General features: G+C 40.9%; 1 protein-coding gene across 2 annotated transcripts in view; it reads left to right on the forward strand.

Moving 5' to 3' along the window:
- Nucleotides 1–23,956, forward strand: part of hdac7a (histone deacetylase 7a) — a 57,737-nt gene that overhangs the window by 30,754 nt on the left and 3,027 nt on the right. For both annotated transcript variants that reach the window (XM_085260076.1, XM_085260077.1), the window contains exons 3-25: nt 6,311–6,504; nt 6,643–6,733; nt 7,421–7,541; nt 7,720–7,814; nt 9,446–9,568; nt 9,805–9,914; nt 10,514–10,615; nt 12,124–12,295; nt 12,676–12,881; nt 13,248–13,451; nt 13,723–13,948; nt 14,293–14,426; nt 14,593–14,713; nt 15,429–15,478; nt 16,016–16,123; nt 17,407–17,462; nt 17,950–18,037; nt 18,150–18,269; nt 18,363–18,460; nt 22,381–22,499; nt 22,857–22,990; nt 23,506–23,587; nt 23,725–23,863. In XM_085260076.1, the coding sequence (XP_085116202.1) occupies nt 6,311–6,504; nt 6,643–6,733; nt 7,421–7,541; nt 7,720–7,814; nt 9,446–9,568; nt 9,805–9,914; nt 10,514–10,615; nt 12,124–12,295; nt 12,676–12,881; nt 13,248–13,451; nt 13,723–13,948; nt 14,293–14,426; nt 14,593–14,713; nt 15,429–15,478; nt 16,016–16,123; nt 17,407–17,462; nt 17,950–18,037; nt 18,150–18,269; nt 18,363–18,460; nt 22,381–22,499; nt 22,857–22,990; nt 23,506–23,587; nt 23,725–23,863 (2,893 nt within the window). The remainder of the gene's footprint in view (nt 1–6,310; nt 6,505–6,642; nt 6,734–7,420; nt 7,542–7,719; nt 7,815–9,445; nt 9,569–9,804; nt 9,915–10,513; nt 10,616–12,123; nt 12,296–12,675; nt 12,882–13,247; nt 13,452–13,722; nt 13,949–14,292; nt 14,427–14,592; nt 14,714–15,428; nt 15,479–16,015; nt 16,124–17,406; nt 17,463–17,949; nt 18,038–18,149; nt 18,270–18,362; nt 18,461–22,380; nt 22,500–22,856; nt 22,991–23,505; nt 23,588–23,724; nt 23,864–23,956) is intronic.

Raw genomic sequence — 23,956 nt, forward strand, 5'->3', positions numbered from 1 at the left:
TTTCCTTCATCTGAAAGGTCCTAATTTGCATTGGAGTCTTTTTTTGTGCCTGCAGCTCAACAGATACCTTGCGGTAATGACATTTTTATCTTCTGAAATTAGCTGGTGCCTCTAAAAGGTGTAGTGTGATTTAGACACACACGCATGCAGCAGAGAGAAAAGAGAAGGAGTTCTAACTATATTTGGATGTGTGACAAGACACAAAGTGGTTGTGTGCTCTCTTGATTGTTGACTTTATAGTGAGTGGTTCTCACTTGTGGCACTATTCTGGCTGTCAGCTCTCAGTGAGTGAGAATAACTCGCCTTATCTACACGGTGTTAAAGAGAGGGGACCTCTTCACCTTTCTTGTCTGCTTGTACTTTTTTCGTTTTGTTTTGGGGTTGTTTTTTTTCTTTCCAGTGTTCCTCAGTTTTATTGCAGCGGCTTTTTCTCTCTCGCCCCATTTTCCACTCCACAAGATGGTTTTGAGGAAGAAAGGGAGAGAGGAAAATACCAAGCGAGGGAGAGAACGAGAGAGAGGCCTTTGCATATCCTTGTCTTACCTGTAAAACCAGTCCAGACTGAGCTGTACACCAGTACAGAATAAAAGAATAGAAGAAGGGAGGACTCAGATGTAAGGGATTACCCAAAATCACTTGCTGTGGGAAGGACTCCTTGTCTCTCTCTATCAGTCACACACATCTGGACGCACCCATTTGAATTTCATGTTGTCTTCATTGAGGACATGCACCTAATCTACATAATCTGCCTGATAATTCAGCACATTCCCAACGGTTTCTGCAACTAGGCGAGCAGTATCGTACTGCACCCTTGGTAATTTTCATAATGACACACTGACACTCCCACACGTTCTCACTCGCACAAACACACTCACTGAATGTAAACCTCTCAGTTGAATTTGTCTGTCTTTGTTTCACAAAGAGTTTAGCTGTGTGTCACCGTTAAATCCAAATTTCAAAATAAAACGTAACCTATTACAGTGTTAGGTATGTTGAAGTTTTAATCTTGGCAACAAGAAGTCTTGGAGTTCTGTGCACATTTAAACACACAGAGTAGTTACTTTGTTACCCTTGACTGGAAGATGTGGGCACCGTTTTGTTTTAGTATAAAAGTCTGCCGATGCTGAATGCACGACCACGTTGTTTTCTGAATGTTGGTCTCAGATTTAGTGTAAGGCTAAAAAAGACACATTAACAAGAAGCACAGCTCACTCTCTGGGCAGTATTTACTGTTAAGGAAACAGTACTATCGTTTATATATATATGTGTGTGTGTGTGTGTGTGTGTGTGTGTGTGTGTGTGTGTGTCTGTCACTGGACATAAATAACTTGACCTTATTATATAGTATTTTACTACTTCAGTATATTTCCAAATAATTAGACAGCACATTCTCTCTCTTGACTGTACTTCCTTTAGTGATATAACATATTTTTGGGGTCAGCTATTAAAAATCATAGTTATCAGGCTTTCAGTAAACATTTTTCTCAAATAAATCATTAAGTCGACCTTGAAGACTTTGATGGATGAAAGTCATATTTTAATGGATAGTTAAGATGACCCCGCCCTACACCCCAGAATTCTTTCCAAACTGTCATGTTTACACACAGAAAGAATGGCACACACACAATTACCACGCATTACCAAAAACATAACCTCTTTGGTACTCCTCCGGAACTTTGGGACAAATAAATACATAAAACCCATCAAGTTCCAAATGCAGTGGGGGTTTTAAAATAAATTTAAAATTAGTTTCTCAACTTTCTTTGGCTTTCATGAGTATCATGTTACTAATGCTCGAAAAAGGACCTATTGCTTAAATGTATGTGTGCATGATATGCATGTTATTTTAGCACATGCATTCCCAGCTCTATTTGCAGAAAATAGCTGTGCTTTTTAAATAAAATCAACATGCAATCATAAGCACAAGGCCAAGATTTGTTATTTCTATCTGAGTGCAACATGCAGATGTAATGAAGTGTAACATAATGCCATTCTTTAAGGGAACTGAAAACACCAGAGCCTCGTATTACTGGGAGAGGCCCCAGAGAGAGAGACTTTGAATGATTTAAATGTGCCTGCAGAAGTTAAACCACTACATGGTGTCTAGCCTTAAAGTCATGTTGGCTTCATGGGCAGCTCATGAGGCATTCAACCAGGATGACTACTGAGTCCTATCCGGTTGTTCAGTCTGACGTCACTAGCCGTGTCTGGGTCTAAACTCCGCTGCAGGTCCATATATCAAACGATCACTGTGGCATTACTGAGAGTTGAAAAACTGTCTAAAGTCTTTCATCTTTAATAAAATGATCAGCGTTCTGCTCTACCAGGTGTAACAATTGAGTTTAACATCCAGGCATCCATGAAAACGGAATTTATGACATTTAACGGAGTTAGAAGTTAGCAGGGAGTTAGCTCGCTAGCTTCTATCTAAATACAATATAGCATGTCCTGACTGCGGGGTTTTGGAAACAAATTAAAACGTACAACTGTGCTATCACTTCCAGCATAAATGAAGACAGAAAACTAAACAGCAGTAACGTTTGTAGGGTTACTGAAGTTGGGCTAGCTGGTATATAATGATGTGCTGCGTGACCGCTAGCGACACAGCTACGTTAGCATAATATAAACAAGCTAACTTTTTTTCCACTCGATAAAAGTTACCGTGAGTGTTCTCGGTGGTCAGGAACAAATGTAATCGCATGGCAGGATGCTGTAAAAGGACCAAACTTCAGCCAGGAGAACAACTGAGATCCATCCACATATGAGGTTAGTCATTCATATACTGCTGCATGGGCTGGGCTGTAGTTTCATCCTAAGGTTTTAAAAACTGAGCCTAAATAAATGATTAGCGGTAATAAAAGCCGAGGGAGGTCAACAGTGATCACTGACTGTTTTAGGAGCTTTTTGAGATCAAATAGAAGAAAATACATAACATTAAACATGTTAACAACACAAAAGCCATATTAAACGCAGACTACTTTAGACCCGGAAGTAGGATTCGTCGCGTCATCACTGAACAACCGGATACTCCAATGTAAGCACATCACAATACTAGAAATGCAGTAGTTTGTACCAAAACCAGTATAATTACACGATTTTCAACCCCCCGAAATACAAAAACAAAATGATTGTCCTGTGTTTAAATAATTACTGGCAAATGTTTATATCTTGTTAAAGGACAAAGACCAGATATTAGGATGGTTGCGTTTACTTTGGGTCTTCATTCACAGTGAGGTTCCACGCTAACGGCATGTCAGTGCGAGGCTGTGAGTGTGTGTGTCCTGCACTCCCGTTCACATGGGCTTACCGGACAATGTCTGGTCAGGGTCAAGAGTGCTGGAAATCAACTGATTCCAGTCCCCTGGTCAGTCTAGTTTGAATGCAGAGTAACATGTAACAGACGTTCCTTAGAGGTCTGCTGGATATCAACAGTGTCAAATAAAGTTATAGCTTGGTACACAGATTACACATCAGGGAGTAACAAGTTTATAAAAAACTTTTTTACATTGTATTCTGCTGAGATAATTGCGCTCTACTGCCAAGTGATTTCATGTTTTGTAAGTTCTTCATAAAGACAAGCAAGTTTAGCAACATTTGGCAGTAATGAGGATTTTTCCAAACTCTTGAAATTAATAAGAGAAAGCTGTTTTGTGTGTGTGTGTGTGTGTGTGTGTGTGTAGGTCAGCATTTCATGGACATCTTCGTTGTGTTTTTTTTAATTTATTTTTTTGTTTTTAATTTATTTTTTTTGACAACTAACTAGAAGCTGCAGGTGACATCACTGGGTTACTCTAGAAGAGAGATTGTGGTTTCCCTGTAGAAACAAAGACGTCTATGTAGGTAAATGTTGGAATAGAGTGCCATTTGCTATTTATAACTCAGGAGAGCAGGGTGACAGACACTGGTGTGTGTGTGTGTGTGTGTGTGTGTGTGTGTGTGTGTGTGTGTGTGTGTGTGTGTGTGTGTGTGTGTACTGTGCCAGCCTTTGTTTCCTTGCACGAGCATGTTCTCCTCTACATTTCCTCAGAATAATGACGTTATTATTCTGTGTTGTCATTAAAGAAAATATGTGTGCATAGCCGCCTGTGTCTTTGTGAATGTGTGTGTTTGCCAAGGGATTTCTATTATTCCAGCCACGGCCGGCATTCGGGATGTCTTTCTGCATTTGTAGCCTAATATGGAGGAAGAGTACTGACGATCTAATACAGTAGGTGAGGTTTAATGTTTGTTCTAGGAGACACAGCACTACTGACATCATCTGTCTTCTGTACTGTTGTGTTCATGCCCAGCCTTGTCGCAGATTGTAAAAATAGTCACCTTCTGAAGAAGTCCATGCACATTATGTAGTTATTCACAATGAATAAATCATCCATTTACAAAGCGAATGATGATCAGCGTGAGATGCACAATGTCAACATGGTGCTTTAAATTTCCATCTTCAGTCATTCTGCGGTCACTGTAATAAACTTTAAAAAAGCATCAGCACAGCTTCTTGGCTTAACCAGATAGTTTTGTTGTAAAACTTTAGACTTCTGGCTCGGACGGAATTAAAAGTTCAGACAAAAAAAACAAGAAAAATCTTCCCTCCTTTATTTAAATCTTTTACATTTTCCAAGGCCAACTAAAGGGGCTGGATTGGCTGCTTTTAAAGGTGAGTTTCTGGCCCTCAGGCAGTTTGCTTGACGTTATGTGGTGCACATAAACATGAATGGTCCTGTATTTCATGAAGGGCAGCAAGATTTTGAAACTGAAAGTGTGTTTTCTGACTACATTGAGTATTTTTTTTCTTTCTTTAAACTCCTCTGTTAGCACTCGTGACTGAGGTAACCTACAAAATGTAGTAGCTGTCAGACATGCGGTAAAGGACTTCTTTTAACCTAAACCACAATCTTTTCTCAAACCTAACCAAACAGTGAGAGAAAAGGCAGCTTAAGTGTAAAAATATTTATTTTTATGATAGTGTGGGATTCGAGCTGCAGTCTCCTTGGTGAAAGCTGTTTGACTTACCTGACCACCACCGGCTCCTGGCTCGTAAGGTGGTCTTGTTTTTCAGACTGGAAGCAGATCGTTTTGTTTGCACGAATACAAATAAGATTAATTTTGGCGATTACTTTACAAATTCCCCTGAGACTGCGGCGTCTATTCATTTCCCTTCATGCCCATATCCAGTCAAGTGCTGCTATTGGCATCAGGCCAGGCCACGCTGTGAGTGACATTTACTTCACACTCTGCAGCCCGACATCTGAGCGGCACCCAAGATGATGTCATATGAAGTTATTTCATTGTGCTGTGTGTGTGCGTGCACGCGTGCGCGTGTTTGTGCACACATGCAAGTTTAAGCATTAGGCAGGTTTGTGCAATCGGTATTTACTCAAGCCTATTTTGTGTGCAGCTCGTGATTGTGTGTAAATGTTTTTTACCGTACGTGTGCCTGCTTGCTTTCGGAAAGCTTGTTTATGCGTGGGTGGTTATTCAAATGTGTGAATAAATAAACCGACATATGCAGGTGAATGTGTGTCACCTGCTGCAGCATTATCCACATGTGTGGTGAGATATATTTGAATACCTATATGTGCTTACAGCTCTGTCTCTTTTTTGGTTTGAGCCACTGTATATTATTTTATTTATTTATTTATTTTTAGTCATGTGTAGACATTTGTGTCTGTGTGTGCCTCATGGACGGAAACCCCCCACCCCCAAGCTGTTCCCTCCCTGGATCTTGTTTTTAGCACTGGGTGAGGCAATCTTTCCCATTGACTCAGCTGTGCGATGCAGATAATCCCAACAGCAAAAAGCATGGAAGTGTGTGTGTGTGTGTGTGTCGTGTGTCGTGTGTGTGTGTGTGTCGTGTGAGTGTTGGTAATGAAAGACCTACACAGATGCCATAAATGCTTCAGGAATGCTGTTTCTACTTGTTGTGTTTACATAAACCCAACTTTCTTGATTCCTGTGTCAGTTTCTTATTATTCCTTCACTTTGGGTCTTGGTGTACTGCATTGGGCATCAGCTTAGGTAGTTGCTGAAGAGCCTTTCATGCTTTCACTGCTGTAGTTTCAAATCCTGTTGTAATTTGTCCCAAGGTTCCTGAAAGCTATTTCAAGCACAGATCTAGAAGGCCCAAATAATTTTGTGCTTTTCCGTTTTTATTGTAAAGCAATTTATATAAAGCCTGCTTCATAGCGACTCCCATGTGCTCCTTGAAATCCTAAATGTTTGTTTTTTCAGCACTTCCCACAGAGCATCAACTGTTCCTCATTGAGGATTGGGCAAACTGTCTCTCTCTCTTCACTTTATCCTTGCCTTTTCCCAGATTCCTCAGTGGCAGTGGCAGTGTCGCGCACATCCTTGCTGTTTCCCATGGATCTCAGGGTGGGAGAGCGGGGGATGCGCCCTGGTTCGGACACGGTGCTCCTCACCCCGCTGCACCCGCCTTTACACCTTTCACCATTCTCCCCACAACCTCGCAGCTCCTTCTCCCAACAACAGCTTCACCAGCAAATCCGGGTAAGGGGGAAAAAACTGAGTAAAACCATAAAAGACTTCTTGGGAAAACTTGTGTACAATATATTTATTACACTGCAGTCTTACCTGACTTTTTGCTTTATAAATGTTGCTAATCTGTGTATGTGTTTGGTGGGGTAGTTTAATATGGAACAAAGGAGGCGAGAGCACGAACATCACGAGAAACAACAAGAGTTGCAGCAGCTAAAGCACAAAGACAAGAGTCAACAGAGTGAGTCCACACACACACACACACACACACACACACACACACACACACACACACACACACACACACACACACACACACAAAATTGGAAATTAAACTCTAACTTTGCTACTCTACAGGTCTCTACAAGACTCCAGCTAATATTTATTTATTTTTTTCACTTTTCATAAAACCATTTCCACAAATTTAAGAATAATTATGGCCCAGAGTACTAATCATGGCCAGAGAGGAAAGTCCCTGCAAGAGATCATCTTCATCTTTGCTACACAGTGTTTCTTCAATTGCAAAGCTGCTTTCTTTGAAGTGAGATCTAAATATAACCTGAAAAAGTGGAGATAAATATAGTTTTGCATCCAGGCACATAAAGTCCCTGGGTCAATATTGACTTGATCACTCCTAGCACCAGCTGCCACCTCGGTGTGCACACTTACACACAAGAATGGAAGCAAACATAGTCTCAGGCCTAACCGGTGACTTCACAGTGCATTGCACACAAATGCATCGACACTCGGAAGCATACATGCATGTATAGTATTTGCGTTTTATTTATGTATTTATTTCCTGCACAACTATGCAAATAATGTCTAGCTGTGAACACTGTGCTTTAGGCAGGGCTTGCTCCTCCCTTCATGCTGATACAGCTGGTAAATGTTTCTGTGGATTTGATTGGTTGCTGTGGCTGATTGACAGGCGCGGTGGCAAGTTCCTTAGTGAAACAGAAACTCCAGGAGGTGATTCTTAAGAAGCAGAAAAAGGCTGAGCTGGAAAGAACAAACGCTAACTCTCTGACTGCACCTCCTGTCCAATACAGGTAACGCAGCATGTGTGAACAAGCAGAACACAAAACACTAAGTGTACAACACAGTCACATCATAATAATAGTGTTATTCTTTAAATGCACTTTATATCGTGAATTTGAAGTAAAGCTGTACCAGGTGTTTACATGAATGGCTTGATGTGTAATTGTTGTTATGTTGTGTTTTTTGCAGAAAGCTGGGCCCTGACCCTAGCATACCCACTCTTGTTTCCTCTTCAACGCAGCCCCCTCATGAGGGTCCAGAGGGCACGCCGCTGCGCAGAGCAGGTGAAACATTTGACGCAAAATCCTATTAAGGAGAAATCTGACGAATACATATCATGGCGGAAGCTATGAATTGACACTATAGGGAAGTGAAAGTGAGTTATGACGTGAAAGACCCGAAGACAGCCTGGTCATTTATCATTTATCATTCAAATAGCAAAGTGAAATATTTACTTCAGTTAGTTCTTTCAGAAGGGAAGAAATATTGCACTGCTCCTGACTTCATGCCAAAACCGGAGGAATCAAAATCTGTTTAAAAAAATAAAATAAAATACCGTATTTCCCGGACTACAAAGCGCACCTGAATATTAGCCGCACAAGCTAAAATCAGGGGAAAATCCTGTTTTGTACATACATTAGCCGCACCTGACTAAAAGCCGCAGGTGTTTCAATGTTGACTTATCATATGTAAGAGAATATGCACAAATCGAATTGTCAGGAAAGAGATGGCTGTTTGGAGACACATCCCTTTTATTAATATTTTGAAAAACAAGTTATGGGTACATATTTGCATAACTTTTTAGGTATATGTACAAGTAGCGGTAATTACAAGTAGGAAACATGTACTGTGCTTCATAAATGAGTAACAAATGTAGTACATAACAATAACCTACAGCACACCAGAAAAATAGATTGGACTACCTTTTAGGCTCAGGTGCAGTGACACGGCTTTAACAAGAAGAAAAGTCAGTCATTCACCACCATCTTCCTGCGCACTAAAACCACCAAAGTCCTCTTCTCCAGTGTCGGATACGAACAGGCTCAGGATGGCTACGTCATCCACTCTCAGCTTCTTTCCTTTGTTGTCAGTGTCAGAGTCGAACACCCTCTGAAGGGCCGTGGCGGTGTCCTCCTCTCCATCATGCAGCAGTCCAGCCCTTCGAAATCCGTTGGTGATCATGGATGTTTTTACACTTTTCCACGCTGTCAGATTCCACCGGTGGAGTTGGGCATAACTTGCTTTTCGCACGTTTATCGCCGCACATCATCCACGACTCCCGCTGAACGCATAGCACTACTTTGAAGTTTGTTTTTCGCGCTACTTTTACGGCACTATGTTGCCTGGCGGATGGACATGTGACCAACATACCACTCTTGAACCCGATACTGTGTGTCACATGCCCTTCCGCCAGGCAACGTAGTGCCGTACAACACCGGAACAAACAAAACAAATCGTCTTACGATATGACAAAAATCATGGACAATCCATAGAAAAGCCGCACCTGACTAAAAGCCGCAGGGTTCAAAGCTGGTGCAAAAAGTAGCGGCTTATAGCCCGACAATTACGGTATATATATATATATATATATATATATATATATATATATATATATATATATATATATATATATATATATATATATATATATATATATATATATATATATATGTATATGTATGTTTATTTTGAAAGGTTGTCTCCAACCTTTCTATCAAAAACTACTGAATAATCTTTACTCAGTCCAGAGAGTAAGAGTTCCTGTGGATTAAGTATTTGGTAACACTAACATTTTCCTGTTATGACACATTGTGAACATTTGGGATTTCATTACATGGAAATTGATTCATTTTCAGCTTTTGCAGTCAGCAAACAGCATGAAGTAATATTCCTTTGTTCATCTCTTATTCACTAGCGTCGGAGCCTAATCTGAAGGTGAAAAACAAGCTGAAGAAACACCTGAATACCCGCAAGAGTCCGCTCACCCGCAAAGACAGTGCCCCACCCACTGTCAAGCACAGAGTTCCTGATACACTGGGTAACCTTACAGACACACAAATGCAGCAATACACAAGAGCGCTGCATTATTGTAGCTGTAAGCTGTTCTCAATTATTACCGATGCGAGCAACGTTTTTCATTTGTTCATTTTTGTTTTTTTGCCTTGTTTGTTTGTTTTGTACATGATTGTTTGATTGATCTGCTGTGATGTGATTGAAACACAATCGAGCTTCATAGTCAAATATCAAACTCACCTTCTGTCTGTCTGTCTGCAGACTCGTCCCCGAGCAGCAGCAGCACTCCAGTCTCTGGCTGTAGCTCTCCTAACGACAGTCTGCCTAATGAGAATGGACTGCTGCCATCTGCAGGCGGCCTCTCACATGAGGTTTGACAAGAAACACACACACACAGTGCTGTTGAGTCCTCTCAGTTTTACTGTATTAACTCTATCTAAGTTGACGTAATGATATTAAGTTATTTTCACACTTGTTTTAGTAAAATAGTAAAACAGGCATTTTGAGCAGGGTTAAAAAGTTGTTTTCCATGCATTGGCTGCTGCTGAGATGCTGGGTAATGATATGTTTAAATCCATAAGAGTATGGGAACACTGTTTGTCAGCTGTTTATACATAATTCATTTAATCATCAAAGTCAAAACAAAGCAACCTCTGTCACACCTGCTGCGAATGTCTGACTCATGATTTCCCAGTGTAGAGGCAGCTAGAGACAAAACATTAGCTTAGGTTTCATTAGACCATGCTGGTGTAGAGTAGCTCAAAACAGACTGAAATTATTCTAAATAATAACATTTTCAGTTATTATTAACAGTAGAAAATGTTAGACAGTATACCAGCTTTGGTTTAAAATGTGAAAATCAGTTTGTTAGTTTTTTTCACATATGGTGTAGATTAGGAAAGTTTATTTTCATCAGCACAGTTTCAGTTGGATTTCAATTTTACATCATGTTTATGTTTGGTATTCTCAGGCCCAGAAACTGCTGCTCAGAGATGGTACTCTAGCTAACTTCACCATCCAGAGTCCCTCCACCCTGCCCACCATCACACTGGGACTACCGGCTAACTCGAGGGTAAAAACTGAACTCATTTCTTACCTCTGCCAAGAAAGTTATGTTTCTGGTAGCGTTTATGTGTGTGTGTGCGTGTCATTTTGTCATTCTGTCTGTAAACGCGACATCTCGAAAGGTTTTGGATGAATTCTGACTGAACTTTTTAGGGGTGTAGAGCAGTTTCATGTTAAACATCTGTTCAAGGTCAACTTGATTATTTGTTAATCAAAAAGTGACAAAAAGCCTTATAACATAGAAACTGTGATTGAAGTTTTAAATATCGTGACACATTTGACCTCTGACCTCACAATAGATTGATATGAAGGTGAAAAGTCATAATGCGATATAGAGCTATTTAAAACTATGTTTCTTAATTTCCTTGTGTGGGTGGGTTAGGGTTGGCTGTAGCTCAGGCGATGGAACTAATCTACTACTGGTAAGGTTCATGCTTTGATCCCTGGCTGCTCCAGACTGCTTGCCAAAGTATCCTTGGGCAAAATACTGAACCACATGTTGCTCTCTGATGCATCCATCAGAGTGTCGATGTGTGTGACTGTTAGCTAGAAAGCATAGGAAAAAAAGTGGTTTTATGATTGGATGTGAAGGGGTGACTAAGTCATGTTGTAGGTAGGAGTAGAAAAGCACTACATGAGAACCACTCCAGTTACCAGTTTGTATTGACAACATACAGGCATACAGGGAATGTTATATAAGGATTCTAAATATCATATTAATTATTATGACTTTGTTATGTACATTAAGGTAAAAAAATTAATGTACACTGTTTCTGAATAAGGTTTTTTTTCCTTTGCTATTTATTGCTAAACATAAAAAAAAAAACTTAACAGTAAAATGAATGCTATATATTTACTATAACCCAATATATTATAAACCGTATATTAAAAAGGATTTCAGCAAGGCAAATAACAAAAGCCTGTACTTTGTATTTGTTCTTATGGCACTCCAAACTTCTGAATGTAAAGAGAACAAAGAAAACAAAACAGATATATACAAAATACTTCACTGTGTCCTTGAAAGTAAAGGCTGCGCAGAGAGTGAGCTGATTTGGCGGAGGTTTGCACTATTAAATTTGTGTTATAATAAATTATCTAGACTCAAATCTGAGTGTTGAGATGACTGTGCAGTGCAGTCTGTAGTGTTACAATTAACCTAAGTCACATCACAGTGACTTCAAAATCTCTCTGAAGTGAATGAAATAATCTCTGTTTCACATATCCTGTTTTACAAAGGAAGTAAGTCAATTAAAGGAAGCTTGATTCTCAGGAGTTGCTGTTTCACTATGACCTGAAACTCTGTCTTTCTGACATTACAGCGTGATGAAATTAAAAGACACTTTAGGCAGTTATGTCACTTCCGCTTTACATCAGTGTCGTCAGAACTGATCAACACAGAAATGTTTGTCACAATGAAATGTGTGTTGTTATTTGTTGTCCTGTGAATTCATCCGTGTTGAACGTAAACTAGTGTGTTTGCTGTGACTACAAAGTTTTTTTCAACTGTGTGTGCAGACTGAAGGAGAGCTGTCCTCGCTGAAGGTCAGCCGAGTACCCGTGGTCACTGCCGGCGGCTCTTCAGTGTTCCTCCCCCTCAGCAGAGAAGATCAGGCAGGGCAGATGAACCCACACCTACCTGTCATCATCCTGGAGCCATCTGGACTGGTCCGCACTCCGCTACTCACCGGTGAGACTCTGCACTCATCCACAGGGTTGAGGCAAAAGCTCTGCAGTTCACAGTTGAAAAGTTTTCATTTTAATGTTATGTGTGATTTATTTGCTAAACTACATCAGCATTAAAACAGAAGCACAACGCTGCAAAATATGCACATCCATGGTATTGACAGTTGTGTAACCCTGTTATTAGTTTTAGTGAATGAAATGTTACAGCACCACCTGGTGGTTACATTGGGAATGCACTTTTGTTGACTTTCAGACTATTTTTAATCTCTCACCTTTTTTTGTGTGCTTCATTTGAGTAACTTATCTTTCTTTTCATTTTGTTTGAACGTATGTCTTTGCTTTCACGCAAGTGAATTTCCTCTTTATCACCCTGTCTCTTGGCAGTTCAAGGCCTAGACTCCGTTCCGCTTCAGTTTGCGCAGCCGTTGGACCACCTGTCTGCTGGAGGTGCTCAATCACACAAGCCCCTGAGCAGAGCACGCTCAGAACCCCTTCCTCAGAGTCCCCACGCGCTTCACACACATCTCCTACAACAACAGCACAACACACAACTACTGGAGAGGCTCAAACAGCAGACACACCTGGGCAAGGTAGGAATACATGTGCACCTTTCATTGCTGTTTGAGATCATACATGATCTCCTCTTTGCCACATTTGCATCAAGACTGATAAAACTGGCTGCCTGTAACCTTTTAAACATGATTAAAGGTACACCCAGGTTTGTCATTAAGGGGGGTGTGGGGGAGGCTGAGCCTTTCTTGAGATTGTTTTATTAAGCCTCTTGTCACAGCTCATTGCCCTTCACTCGTTAAATTCACTTTACCTGCGACATCAGCCATTCTGAGCCGTTCTTTTTTTTTTTCTCTCTTTTTAATGGATTAAAGTGAACTGAACACAGATTCACAAACATTTTTTACTTTTAAATCCATCTTTAACGTGTGTATGTCCATGTACAGCTGATGTCCAAGTCCAGTGAGAAGCCCAGATTGCATCAGATACCTTCTGAGGATATGGACTCAGAGGACGGTGGCGGGACGTCACCCACGGAGCCAGCCTATCACAGCAGAGGGCGGTCAGAGTCGCTGAGGGAAGTGGAGCCATCAGCATCCAAGACACAAGAGGAGCAGATGAACCTGCAGCATGCCCTCATACTTAATCAGGTTTGGAAACATAGACTACCTTCAAACACACACACACTCTTGTACAAACACAAACAGGTAGTTGGGTAAAACACAACTGTGGAAATTTTTTCTTCATCATCCAGTCCTGTAGATGGCAGCCTAACACTGGCATCTGCATATTTCATATTAGTAGCAACTGAACATTTTTCTTTGTGTAATTTAACTTTTTCTCCTTTTTATTCTTTTATTATTGATAACTATAGACTGTATATCTGATTTATCTATGTTCCCTATCAATTTCTCCCACTAGTCGTTGCTATGGGAACAGCAGAAGCAGCTGCAGCAGCTCCACCGACAAATGGAGACCCTGGCAGTACCTGTGTTGCGTGGAGGCGGCGGGGCCGTTGGTGGCTTGGGCGTCCATCGCCCCGTGTTCCGTACGCAGTCTTCCCCAGCCTCCACCTCTCTCACTCTGCCAGAGAAAACCCTCAGTCTGCCTGCACAAGACACCAGCAGCAAGCCACGCTTCACCACTGGTGAGTCACAGTGTTCTAATGCATATAGCACCTTCTGTGTACAAATTTTTATTATTTTTAGGCTGGGGCTGTATAACATGTCAGATCTATCAAACAGTTGACAGGGTTTTTCCAGATGGTTTCACAAATTATGTGCTGTAATAGCTGGTCTACTCACGAGAGTTAGTTGTGTTTTATTAAATGTAAATCTTTATATTGATATGTTGACAAAAATCATAAGTGAGGAGCATGCTCAGTTAATAGTGGTTAATCTGCAACAGTGGGTGTGTGATTACTGGTGGCAGTTCTTATCAAAATGGCCATCTCGACTAACATGTTGTTATTAATCCTTTTTTTGTACACAGGCCTCGTCTATGACTCTCAAATGCTGAAACACCAGTGTACCTGTGGAGATAACAGCAGTCACCCAGAGCATGCTGGGAGGATACAGAGCATCTGGTCCCGACTACAGGAGAGAGGCCTGAAGGGACAGTGCGAGGTATGACACAGGACGGACGGACGGACACACACACACACACACACACACACACACACACACACACACACACACACAGGATATGGTTAGTCAGGTATCATTATTGTTATTAATAAGATATTAATTTCGAATGTATCATCATTTTATGCATGTTATGCTCGTCTTGCAGAGTATCCGCGGCCGTAAAGCCACTCTGGAGGAGCTGCAGTCCGTCCACACGGAGCGTCACGTGTTGCTATATGGCACCAACCCGCTCAACAGGCTCAAACTGGATAACCGCAAACTGGCTGGTACGCTTCACCTCATATTGATTGTGTTTAGAATCATCAAAGAGTAATTTCAAGGGTTTTAGAGTGAAAGAAATTATACTTTTATCCACAAAACGTCCTTTGAATTCAATCCCTGCCAAATGAGTTCATGCAGTGCTGATTATGCCTGTCAGAACCAGTCAGATCTCTCTGTATTTGGCAGCGTACTTGGGTTTTAAATCGAGTGATGACAAAATGGATTAATTTTATTCAAACCAGTAAAGGCTGGTTTGACAGAGCTGAAGAGAGATGATCAACAATAGCAGTGAAGACAGAGTTTGTTAGGAGCTGCTTGGAGGCATCAGCAGTGGAAAAATGGTGAATATTAAATGAAGATCAGGCATGTATAAGTCTTTTGAGGGATTAAACTGTTAAAAATCTAATGGCAGGGACAAAAACAGTTTATCATCAAAAACAAGTTTTCAGTTCTGCAGTTATTCTCACTGCCAGATGGGGGAGACAAACACTCTGCACTTCTCTTTAAATATTTATATGAAATAAATGTGTTTTGGAAGCGTGTATTTGTGTATGCTGTCTTATACACAAAAATGACATTTATGGCATTATGATAGCTTAATCACAATATGCCTGATTCCTCATGACATAAAAGGATTATACAAGCTTAAAAAACAAAACAATTACTTCTAATAAATGTATGAATGCACAATAAAAATGTATATTTCTCTTTGATTTTCAGGGATCCTGTCTCAAAGGATGTTTGTGATGTTACCATGCGGCGGTGTAGGGGTAAGAAAAACCAACAATACACACCAAGACTTAATGAATGCCGTAGAAAATGCCACAATCGCTGAAATAATGAAAGTCAACACTGTTTCAAAGAAAAGCAGCAAAGACACGAATATTACAAAACAGACAGAAATAAAGAGAATATATTAGAGTGGAAAAGAGACCTGGCTCAGCCCTGCGCTAACATTTGCCTGACAGTCCAAGTCGAACCATGACAACTCAGACTAATGAGAACAACATGTCCAGGACCCGGGATGAAAGGAATGCCTTAGATTTCATCGTCTGAGCCAAATGCAGTTATGCCAGGTTGCGAACAAACAGAGGAGAGAGAAAAAAGCCAATGGAAAGAAAAATGACTTGTAAATATAGATCTGTGTTAACATGGGAGAGAAAAGTGACATGTTTACTCTCGAGTCACATTAGTGCAGGAGATTCTGTTTTAAAAAATGAGATTATTTCAGCAGCAGCGACATAAAATGTGTAGTTTTTAATGCTTCCTTCAATGCATACTGATCATTTGTATTTTTGGATCGGCAGGTTGATAATGACACCATTTGGAATGAGTCGCACACCTCCACGGCGTCACGTCTGGCAGCAGGAAGTGTCGTGGAGCTGGCGTTCAGAGTGGCCAAAGGAGAACTAAAGGTGAGACTCAAAACTCTGCAGTCATCTAACGCTGTGTGAAAGAGACAGACCACAGATGGACAGGCTAGTTTCAGACATGTAGTTTTGTTTGCAAAACTACATGTCAGAAACTAGTAGTTTCCGACATGTAGTCACCTGCGGCAATTGCAGTAAAGCACTTTATTTGGAACCACTGAGCTACTGAATGGACCGAGTTTAAAGTTGGCATTCAACGTTAGCTGTCGGTGGTAACGATCAATAAAGTTGACGTTTCTAAGCAGCTATAATATGATGTAATGTGTAGCTGTCATGATGTCAGTAAGTTGAACAACTGCTTCACCAAAAACTGCACAGCACCTTCTGAGAAACAGTATTTTAAAAACATGTAGTACAGTAAGTGTATTTATGACTTATTTAATGCTCCTCAGGCTCTGAGCTGTGGGCCAAAACAAATTAGAAACTAACTTGTTTTCGAGGAGGTTATATCCACCATGGCGGTGCTTTGTTTCTACGAGTAAACTAGTAGACTAGAACTGAGCAGAGAAGCGTTTCTCAGCAGAAGCCACTTCAAAGGTGATGGGTTTCAAAAAAGGGCTTTTCTGTTATATTATGGCCTTAATTGTCTTTCTTTTCCTCGTTGCACTCAAAATTTGGGATGAAAGACTTTTTTTGTTGTAAAAACATGATTGGTTTAATAAAAAAAGATGAAATAGCAGGTTGACCTAAAAGGTTTTTTGTTAAAAACCCAACCAAACGAGCATGAAACAAATGTGTGAAACGAGCAGGTCAAGTACAGTGTTAAAAACAGTAAAGCAGCATCCTGGCGTTCAGCTCCATAAACTGTGCATGCTACATTCAGTGCATATTATGCATGCGCTTTACACACATAATTAGTATTAATATAATAATGTTGTTCTTATGCCTGCACCTGTGCTTATGTTCTAATATATCGCATCAGTGTATTACACTGGTATAGTAGAGCTAGCTAACAAAGCTAGATGTTACACTTAAATAGTACAAACTGCCAAAATTATAACATTTGTTGGGATTAAAAATGATCTATTAAGAGATCAGAAAGCTACTTCACTCCTATAAATGCAAAGAGCACTGATGTAAACCATCCTTCCTTACGTGACCTCTATCAGTTAGCTTGAGCCTAGCAGGGTTTTTGACAGTAGCATTGTACCTTTTTGGGCACGCGTGAGTCTTTAGTCTTGTGTGCCAAAGATCGTAGGTTCTGAACAGCTCTGTTAAAGTTTACCATGTCACAATGCTAATTAGTGGCATCTATCTCTTCTTTGCAGAATGGCTTTGCTGTTGTCAGACCACCAGGGCATCATGCAGACCCCTCCAATCCCATGTAAGTGTGTGTTTGTGTGTGAGTCATAGTTGGTTTTCCTGTTCTTACTGCGCTGTCAGCACGTCCTCTGTGGATGATTGTGAAAGAGGAAAAAAAAACTGACAGAATATAATATTTTTGTGGTGGGGGTTTGTTTACACGATGTTCTTTTCTTTTTTTAATTTAATTTTTTAAGCAATATTTGTGCATCAATAACTTTTGCAGGACTCTTTACCCTGTTAAAGAGTAAATATAGTTTGTCTGATTGTATGCTAGGGACAATTTTCATGGTTCAGAATGATTTGGAGACCAGTCGGATACCTTCTTTTAAACATTTGTATTAGTACTGAACACCTTGCATGTCTCTGAAACCAAGAATAAGGAAATGGCAAAAGTCAAAATCACACAGGTCTTTTCATTAACCAATTACCTTTACTTTTTTGTCAGTTAAAGATTAAAGTCTTTATATTCTTTGTCTTTAAACATTGGCTCTGTCTCTGTCTTTCAGGGGTTTCTGTTACTTCAATTCTGTAGCTATAGCTGCTAAACAGCTCCAACACAAGCTCAGCGTCAGCAAGATCCTCATTGTCGACTGGGTAAGACTTCCTGTTAACTGTGGCCTCATTTTACTGTGTGATACCCATCCCCTTAGAACATGACTGTGGCAACTATTGTGCTAAAGTAATCTCTCCTCATCGCCGTGGCTAGGACGTTCACCATGGTAATGGCACGGAGGAAGTATTTTACAACGACCCCAGTGTTCTCTACATCTCACTTCATCGTTATGACGACGGAAACTTCTTCCCCGGCAGTGGGTCTCCCGCTGAGGTAGGTGACATCCAGGACTGTTTGCTTCCCTTTTGAGAGAGTAATGCTATCAGAGAAGAATGACATCAATTGTCTTTGTTATTTGGCGTTTAGGTTGGATCTGGAGCTGGTGAGGGCTTTAATGTGAATGTGGCGTGGACAGGAGGACTGGACCCACCCATGGGAGATGCTGAATACCTCGCTGCATTCAGGTAGAGCCAACTCTGGCTGCGTTTACAGCACAGTGCAGCTAAATGGGTGACAAATTAAAATATAGTGATGGAAACCTCCCTGAAATATTTCTCTTAAATGTTCAGTTGGGTTGAATGAAGGTTGCCTTGTTGAATAAGATACATGATTCACATCATTACTTTCCATTGGCCTCTTGCGCCATCCATGGAAATATCTGCATTCGCCATGCTTTATTACACAGAGTTCTTTATTCGTTAGCTTTTTCATGGAGACTGGAAATATATCAAAGTGTAGAAAGAATGAACATTTATAGGTATTTTCTCTTTTCCTGTATGACAGTAGTTTTGATTGATAAGGACAGTGTCATTTAGCACAAGTGTAATCAGTAGATTTCTCCCATTTCCTCTAAACTGAGCCACAACTGAAACACTGAAGTCGATCAGAGACTCAGCTCCCCGCTACCTCTGACGTACTTCTTGCGTAATTAATAATCCTTGTCATTTGGAGAGCATGTGTCTAGCCCTCCCTGTTTCCAATAACTTCAGATGGTTTACAGTAAATGGTCTCCAGGTCTTGTGTTTGACCGATTGCAAACCATTACTTCCTGCTGGTGGGTTGGATAATTGTCATCGGTGGGAGTTTAGCACCAATAAAGTTTCAGTCTTGTGGGCTCTTTGGTTGTCTGGTGCTTCCAAGCCCCAAGGAAACACTGGCAACCATGTGGTTACTGGAAAAGAGGCACAGTGGTGAGCTCAAAGACATAAGTGGGGGAACTCTGCATATATGCATGTCCACAAATGTTTAAACCCAAACACGTAAGATCAAACATATTCAAGTACGTATCAGGTGGATCGGTCATAATCCGGAAACTCAGGAAATGACAAAATAGCCGTGCGCCTTCAACAGTGATCTGCCAAAATATTTAGTTCTGACTGTTTACTCCCCATAATACACAAGCTCACTCTGTGTGAGTTTTATTTATGCAGTGCTCCTTTAGTTCTAGAGCATTTCTAAAAGTGCTTGTTTTAGGACTGGCTCTTAGTTTTATTTGGATTTTTGGGTTTATCCGCACATTGATAGTCAGAGCATGTCTTATATTCCAAGGGCATATGGTGACAAAAATACTTCTGTGTCGAGTGTGAAGAGAAACATTACTGTAAGTTCAGTTTGAAATTTTGTTCCCTTTAAAGCCGGTGGATCTATTTTCTGATCATTTGTATTGAGGTTTGGTCCCTTGACTTCAGTGTTTTAATGCCGTCCCTAACATTCAGGACGCTTTTGATTATCTGGGATGTTTGTACCTTCTAGAGTAACATGATTAAAATACTGATCTCTTTTTTTTCAGATTTAAAACAGACTTAGTTCTTTAAAAAAATATGATCACTAACAAAATTAAATTGAAAGGGTCTCTAAAGTAATCAGATCTTACTTGAGAGGAGCGCGCTGACTCATCTGCAGTGGACACAGTGAAATTGCTTCAGAGTATCATCTTTAGTACATAACACAGATCTGGACCTAATAGAACTTCTAAGTAATTTTCTGTTTTTCACTCTGCCTGGAGCCCCATGAGGACAAAAGATCACGACATCAAAGCTTTCTCAGATAATTGCCTTCTCAGTTATTCAAAATAATACTGATGCTAATATGTGAGCTTTTCGTATATAAGTTGCAAAACTTCAGAAACTCACATTTCTTCCACGTGCAGTGAAGTATGGTGCACCGATTTTGAGACCCACCCATTCAACACCACTGTAGATTTACTACATATTTGAATTATTCTTATTGTGAAAAAAGTAGATCTTTATTTAGAACGTCAGGCTAATCGAATCAGCCTGCACGTCTTAAATGTAGCCGTGAGCTCATTTTTCTGACAGTGTTCAGAATAAATAAATAACTGTGCTGGATTTCCTGATGAGGATTAGCTGGAAGTATTTTTTAGCTATTTTGAAAGCAAATGTTTATAATTCTATTATGATTAGCCTGTAGGTCAACATAATCCCTGTTTAAGCCCTAATGGGGAGGTGCTTTGCCTGAAAAACTTTTTAAAAACCCCAACTCCCTCACCACTCAGCCACCCAGCATTTAAAGCGCTATGAATGCGCTTTGTAATTAATAAAGTTTTTTTTTGAAAGCATCGAAGGGTTTGTGGAAAAACACAAAGTGCCGGCGCTGTTTAATAGAATCCATTTTATGAGTTAAGTTTGCAAGCGCTTAGCTGCAGAGGGGGAGCTTTGTTGTATTTTCACCTTATCCCTCACTCACCCTCCCCACCCTTAAGTTTTCCATCACCCCAACCCTCACCCACCACCACCCAGCACACATTCTCGCCCTCTTCCTGTCCTCCCTTGATTGATCTTTAATAACCGTCCCCTCCTCTCCCCAATCCTGCCCTCCCCTCCTTTCTTCCATCTTTCCATTAGTTTGTCTGCAATCTCTCTCTCTGGGGGGACCGTGACAGCTTTAATGGCTCTACAGGGGAGGTGGGGTTGGGTTTTGCGGTCAGGCGTGTGGGGATGAGTGAGGAGTGTGCGCACGCTTTTGATTCATATCTGCATCGGTGTGATAAAGCTGAGGCCTGCTTTATGAATTACAATTTTTGGACGAATCAAAGCACCGCTGATGTGCGTTTGCATCAGTGCACGTGCGTGTTTGCACGTGCACGCTCATTTTGGAATGTGTTTGTTTTATCTCGGCGACCTTATTTCTCTCTATGAGCTCATGTTGTCCATCTGCACGCAGTCATGTCAGCAGTATGCATTTGGATATGTGCGCCTCTGTGTCTGTGTGTGCGTGTGCTTGAAGGGGGAAGGAGGGGAGGTCTCCAAAGTCCCCAGGCAGAATAATGAAGGTAAATGGATCCCAGATGGACTGTTTTTCCTCTTTTTCCCTGTGTTGTCAATGACGTGAGGAGAGTGACAAGCCTCTAATGGGAAACAGACTCGCACGCTGCAGCTTTGAACTTCTCGCCGACAGCATCGAGTCGAGCTTCTCCCCGTCTCCGGACAGTACTACTTTCTTCCCTAACAACAAGAGCATTAAGGACAATTTCATCTATTGGAAATCCACAAAGAAGTTAGCGAGTATAAGAGCTGACAAAACAACAATATGACTTTGTTGAGCTGGCTTGTGTTCCTCGAGCTCTGCAGCTTCTCCCACAGAGGAAACAATAGTTCTTTGTCAGCTGTGCTCGGGCTGCTGAGTCTGGGATCAGCCAGTACGTCGTTTCACTTGTCATGTTAATGACTTCTTTAGATTTAATGGTAAATATTTGTCTTGTGTCCAGTTTGGACATGCCCAGTTGTGTTTGAAAACGGCTATATTTCACTGAATGCTAGGGCCGGTCTTCATAAGCACCCTAATGAAATGAATCCACACCGAAGTGCTTCTGTCAGCAGTTTATTTAAACATTGAATCAACAGAGATGGAGACTACAGCTGGTTCTTCTTTGCTTTTCATCACTTTGTGTCCTGTTAGTGCAACTTAACTTCCCCCACGATGTTTCAGTGGTGATGTCAATATATCGTTAGCTTCATAGCATAATTGCCTAAGTCATTTGACTAAGTCAATGACTTAGGCACTTATGCTATGAAGCTAACGATATCGTTTTTTTTGTTTTGTTTTTCACGTTCATTTTGTGTTAATTTTGTCAATGGTGTTGATTTTTCAAATCAATCAGTGACTCAGTTTCCTGTTGAACTTTATAATTAAGGCTCAAATGTGCACATCAGAATCTATTGTCCTATTCCTCGACAGCAATGTGTTTCTAACAACTGTAGGCGCATGTTACAGCCAGGAAAATGACACAAAAGTACAAAACACACAAGATATTTGAGTAAAATTACACACTCCTTTGAAGACTGTATTGGAAACCAGCAGAGTCCCCTACAACCATCCCTTCCCAGTCCCTTGAAGTCATTATGAACTCTGTGTGTTCATACAGGTCTGTGGTGATGCCCATCGCTCAGGAGTTCTCTCCGGATGTAGTTCTGGTGTCAGCCGGGTTTGACGCCGCCGAGGGAAACCCCGCTCCTCTAGGAGGCTACAAGGTCTCGGCCAAATGTAAGAACAGTTTCCCACCGCAGACTGCACTTGGCCTTAACTTTTGTCTTATTTGTAGCAGGAGACAGTGAAACTTTCTGTTAAGACCCTGAGTGTCTCAAGATATTTGAGTTTCTTGAAGCTCATGTTTAGCATGAACAAAAGAGCAGGATTCAAGTTCCTTCTACTGTGTCTTGCTTCACTGCTGATATTACCATAATTACAGTAATTAGTAATTGGTATGTTGCTGTGGGAGGATCTACGGATGAAAATATGCATTTGTTTTTGGAGACTATTGGAAATTGCAACAGTTCACCTGCTAAGCTTTGTTGTCATTTAATGTTAACAACTCTGTGTGCGTGTTTGTGTTCGCCGCAGGTTTTGGTTTCCTGACCCGTCAGCTGATGTCTCTAGCAGGAGGCCGTCTGGTTTTGGCCCTTGAGGGAGGTCACGACCTCACAGCAATCTGTGACGCATCTGAAGCCTGTGTCAGTTCACTCTTGGGCATACAGGTATGACTAATGGAGTTCTTTACTAGTGTTTGTTTGTTTTTGTTTTTTTACAGTTAGCTGGAGCACAGTGTCCCATTTTTTTACTACAGTTAGAGGGACTTGGTAGGGACAGTGTATCTCGGAGTTCGTTATTCTTTCATTTTGTACAAGTGTCACTCGTCACATCATGGATCAGCTACCACAATGTGCTCACTGAAGTGGTGCTTCCATTTCAATAAACATAGTGCCAAGTTTTGACAGAATTGATCACAGTCCTACTTTACCAGCAGATGATCAGTGCTGAAATTCTTTCCAGGGTCAGTTGAATTCTGGTTTATTGTCAGGATGTTAAGACTATTTTTAAAGGTCTTGCAAAACAGGCAGGCTAATGAAACATTCTCTGTTTAACCAGTTTGTGCATGTGTAAGCTTCAAATGAAAAATAAATAATGTCTTTTCAATTTGTAGAAATTAAATGATACTGTCGTAGCCATTTTGGTTCTAAAGATGGTGTTTTGTTGTGTGTTTGTCCTGTAGGAACCGCTGCCGGAAGATGTCCTCCTCCAGAAGCCCAACGCTAACGCAGTCCGCTCCCTACAAACTGTCATACAGATACAAAGTGAGCAGCGCTTATGTTTCATCCTCTTCTCTGCATTTTTATTTCAGTTGTAATCAACACTTAACCAGTGGATATGATGTCAAAACTACAACGTTGAAATTCGCTTGACATTTTTGTTACGTCTTGTGTGTTTGCAGGTCAGTACTGGCAGAGTGTGAAGGCCTACAGTGGATCAGTGGGTCTGTCATACATGGCTGCTCAGAGCAGAGACTGTGAGGAAACGGATGCTGTCAAGGCTTTGGCCTCGCTCTCTGTTGGAGTTCTTTCAAGCAAGAGGTACAGTGCATGGATACAAACACACACAGTCAAAAATCCCACTTCCTTCCTTTATATTGATGCAAACTCTCCCAGGTCTCTGCTCACATGTGC

The sequence above is a fragment of the Mchenga conophoros genome, linkage group LG20, assembly GCF_057382185.1.
Source record: "Mchenga conophoros isolate Kocher_MC1m ecotype Shallow Benthic linkage group LG20, M_conophoros_male_GT1.1, whole genome shotgun sequence".
NCBI classification, from domain to species: Eukaryota; Metazoa; Chordata; class Actinopteri; order Cichliformes; family Cichlidae; genus Mchenga; species Mchenga conophoros.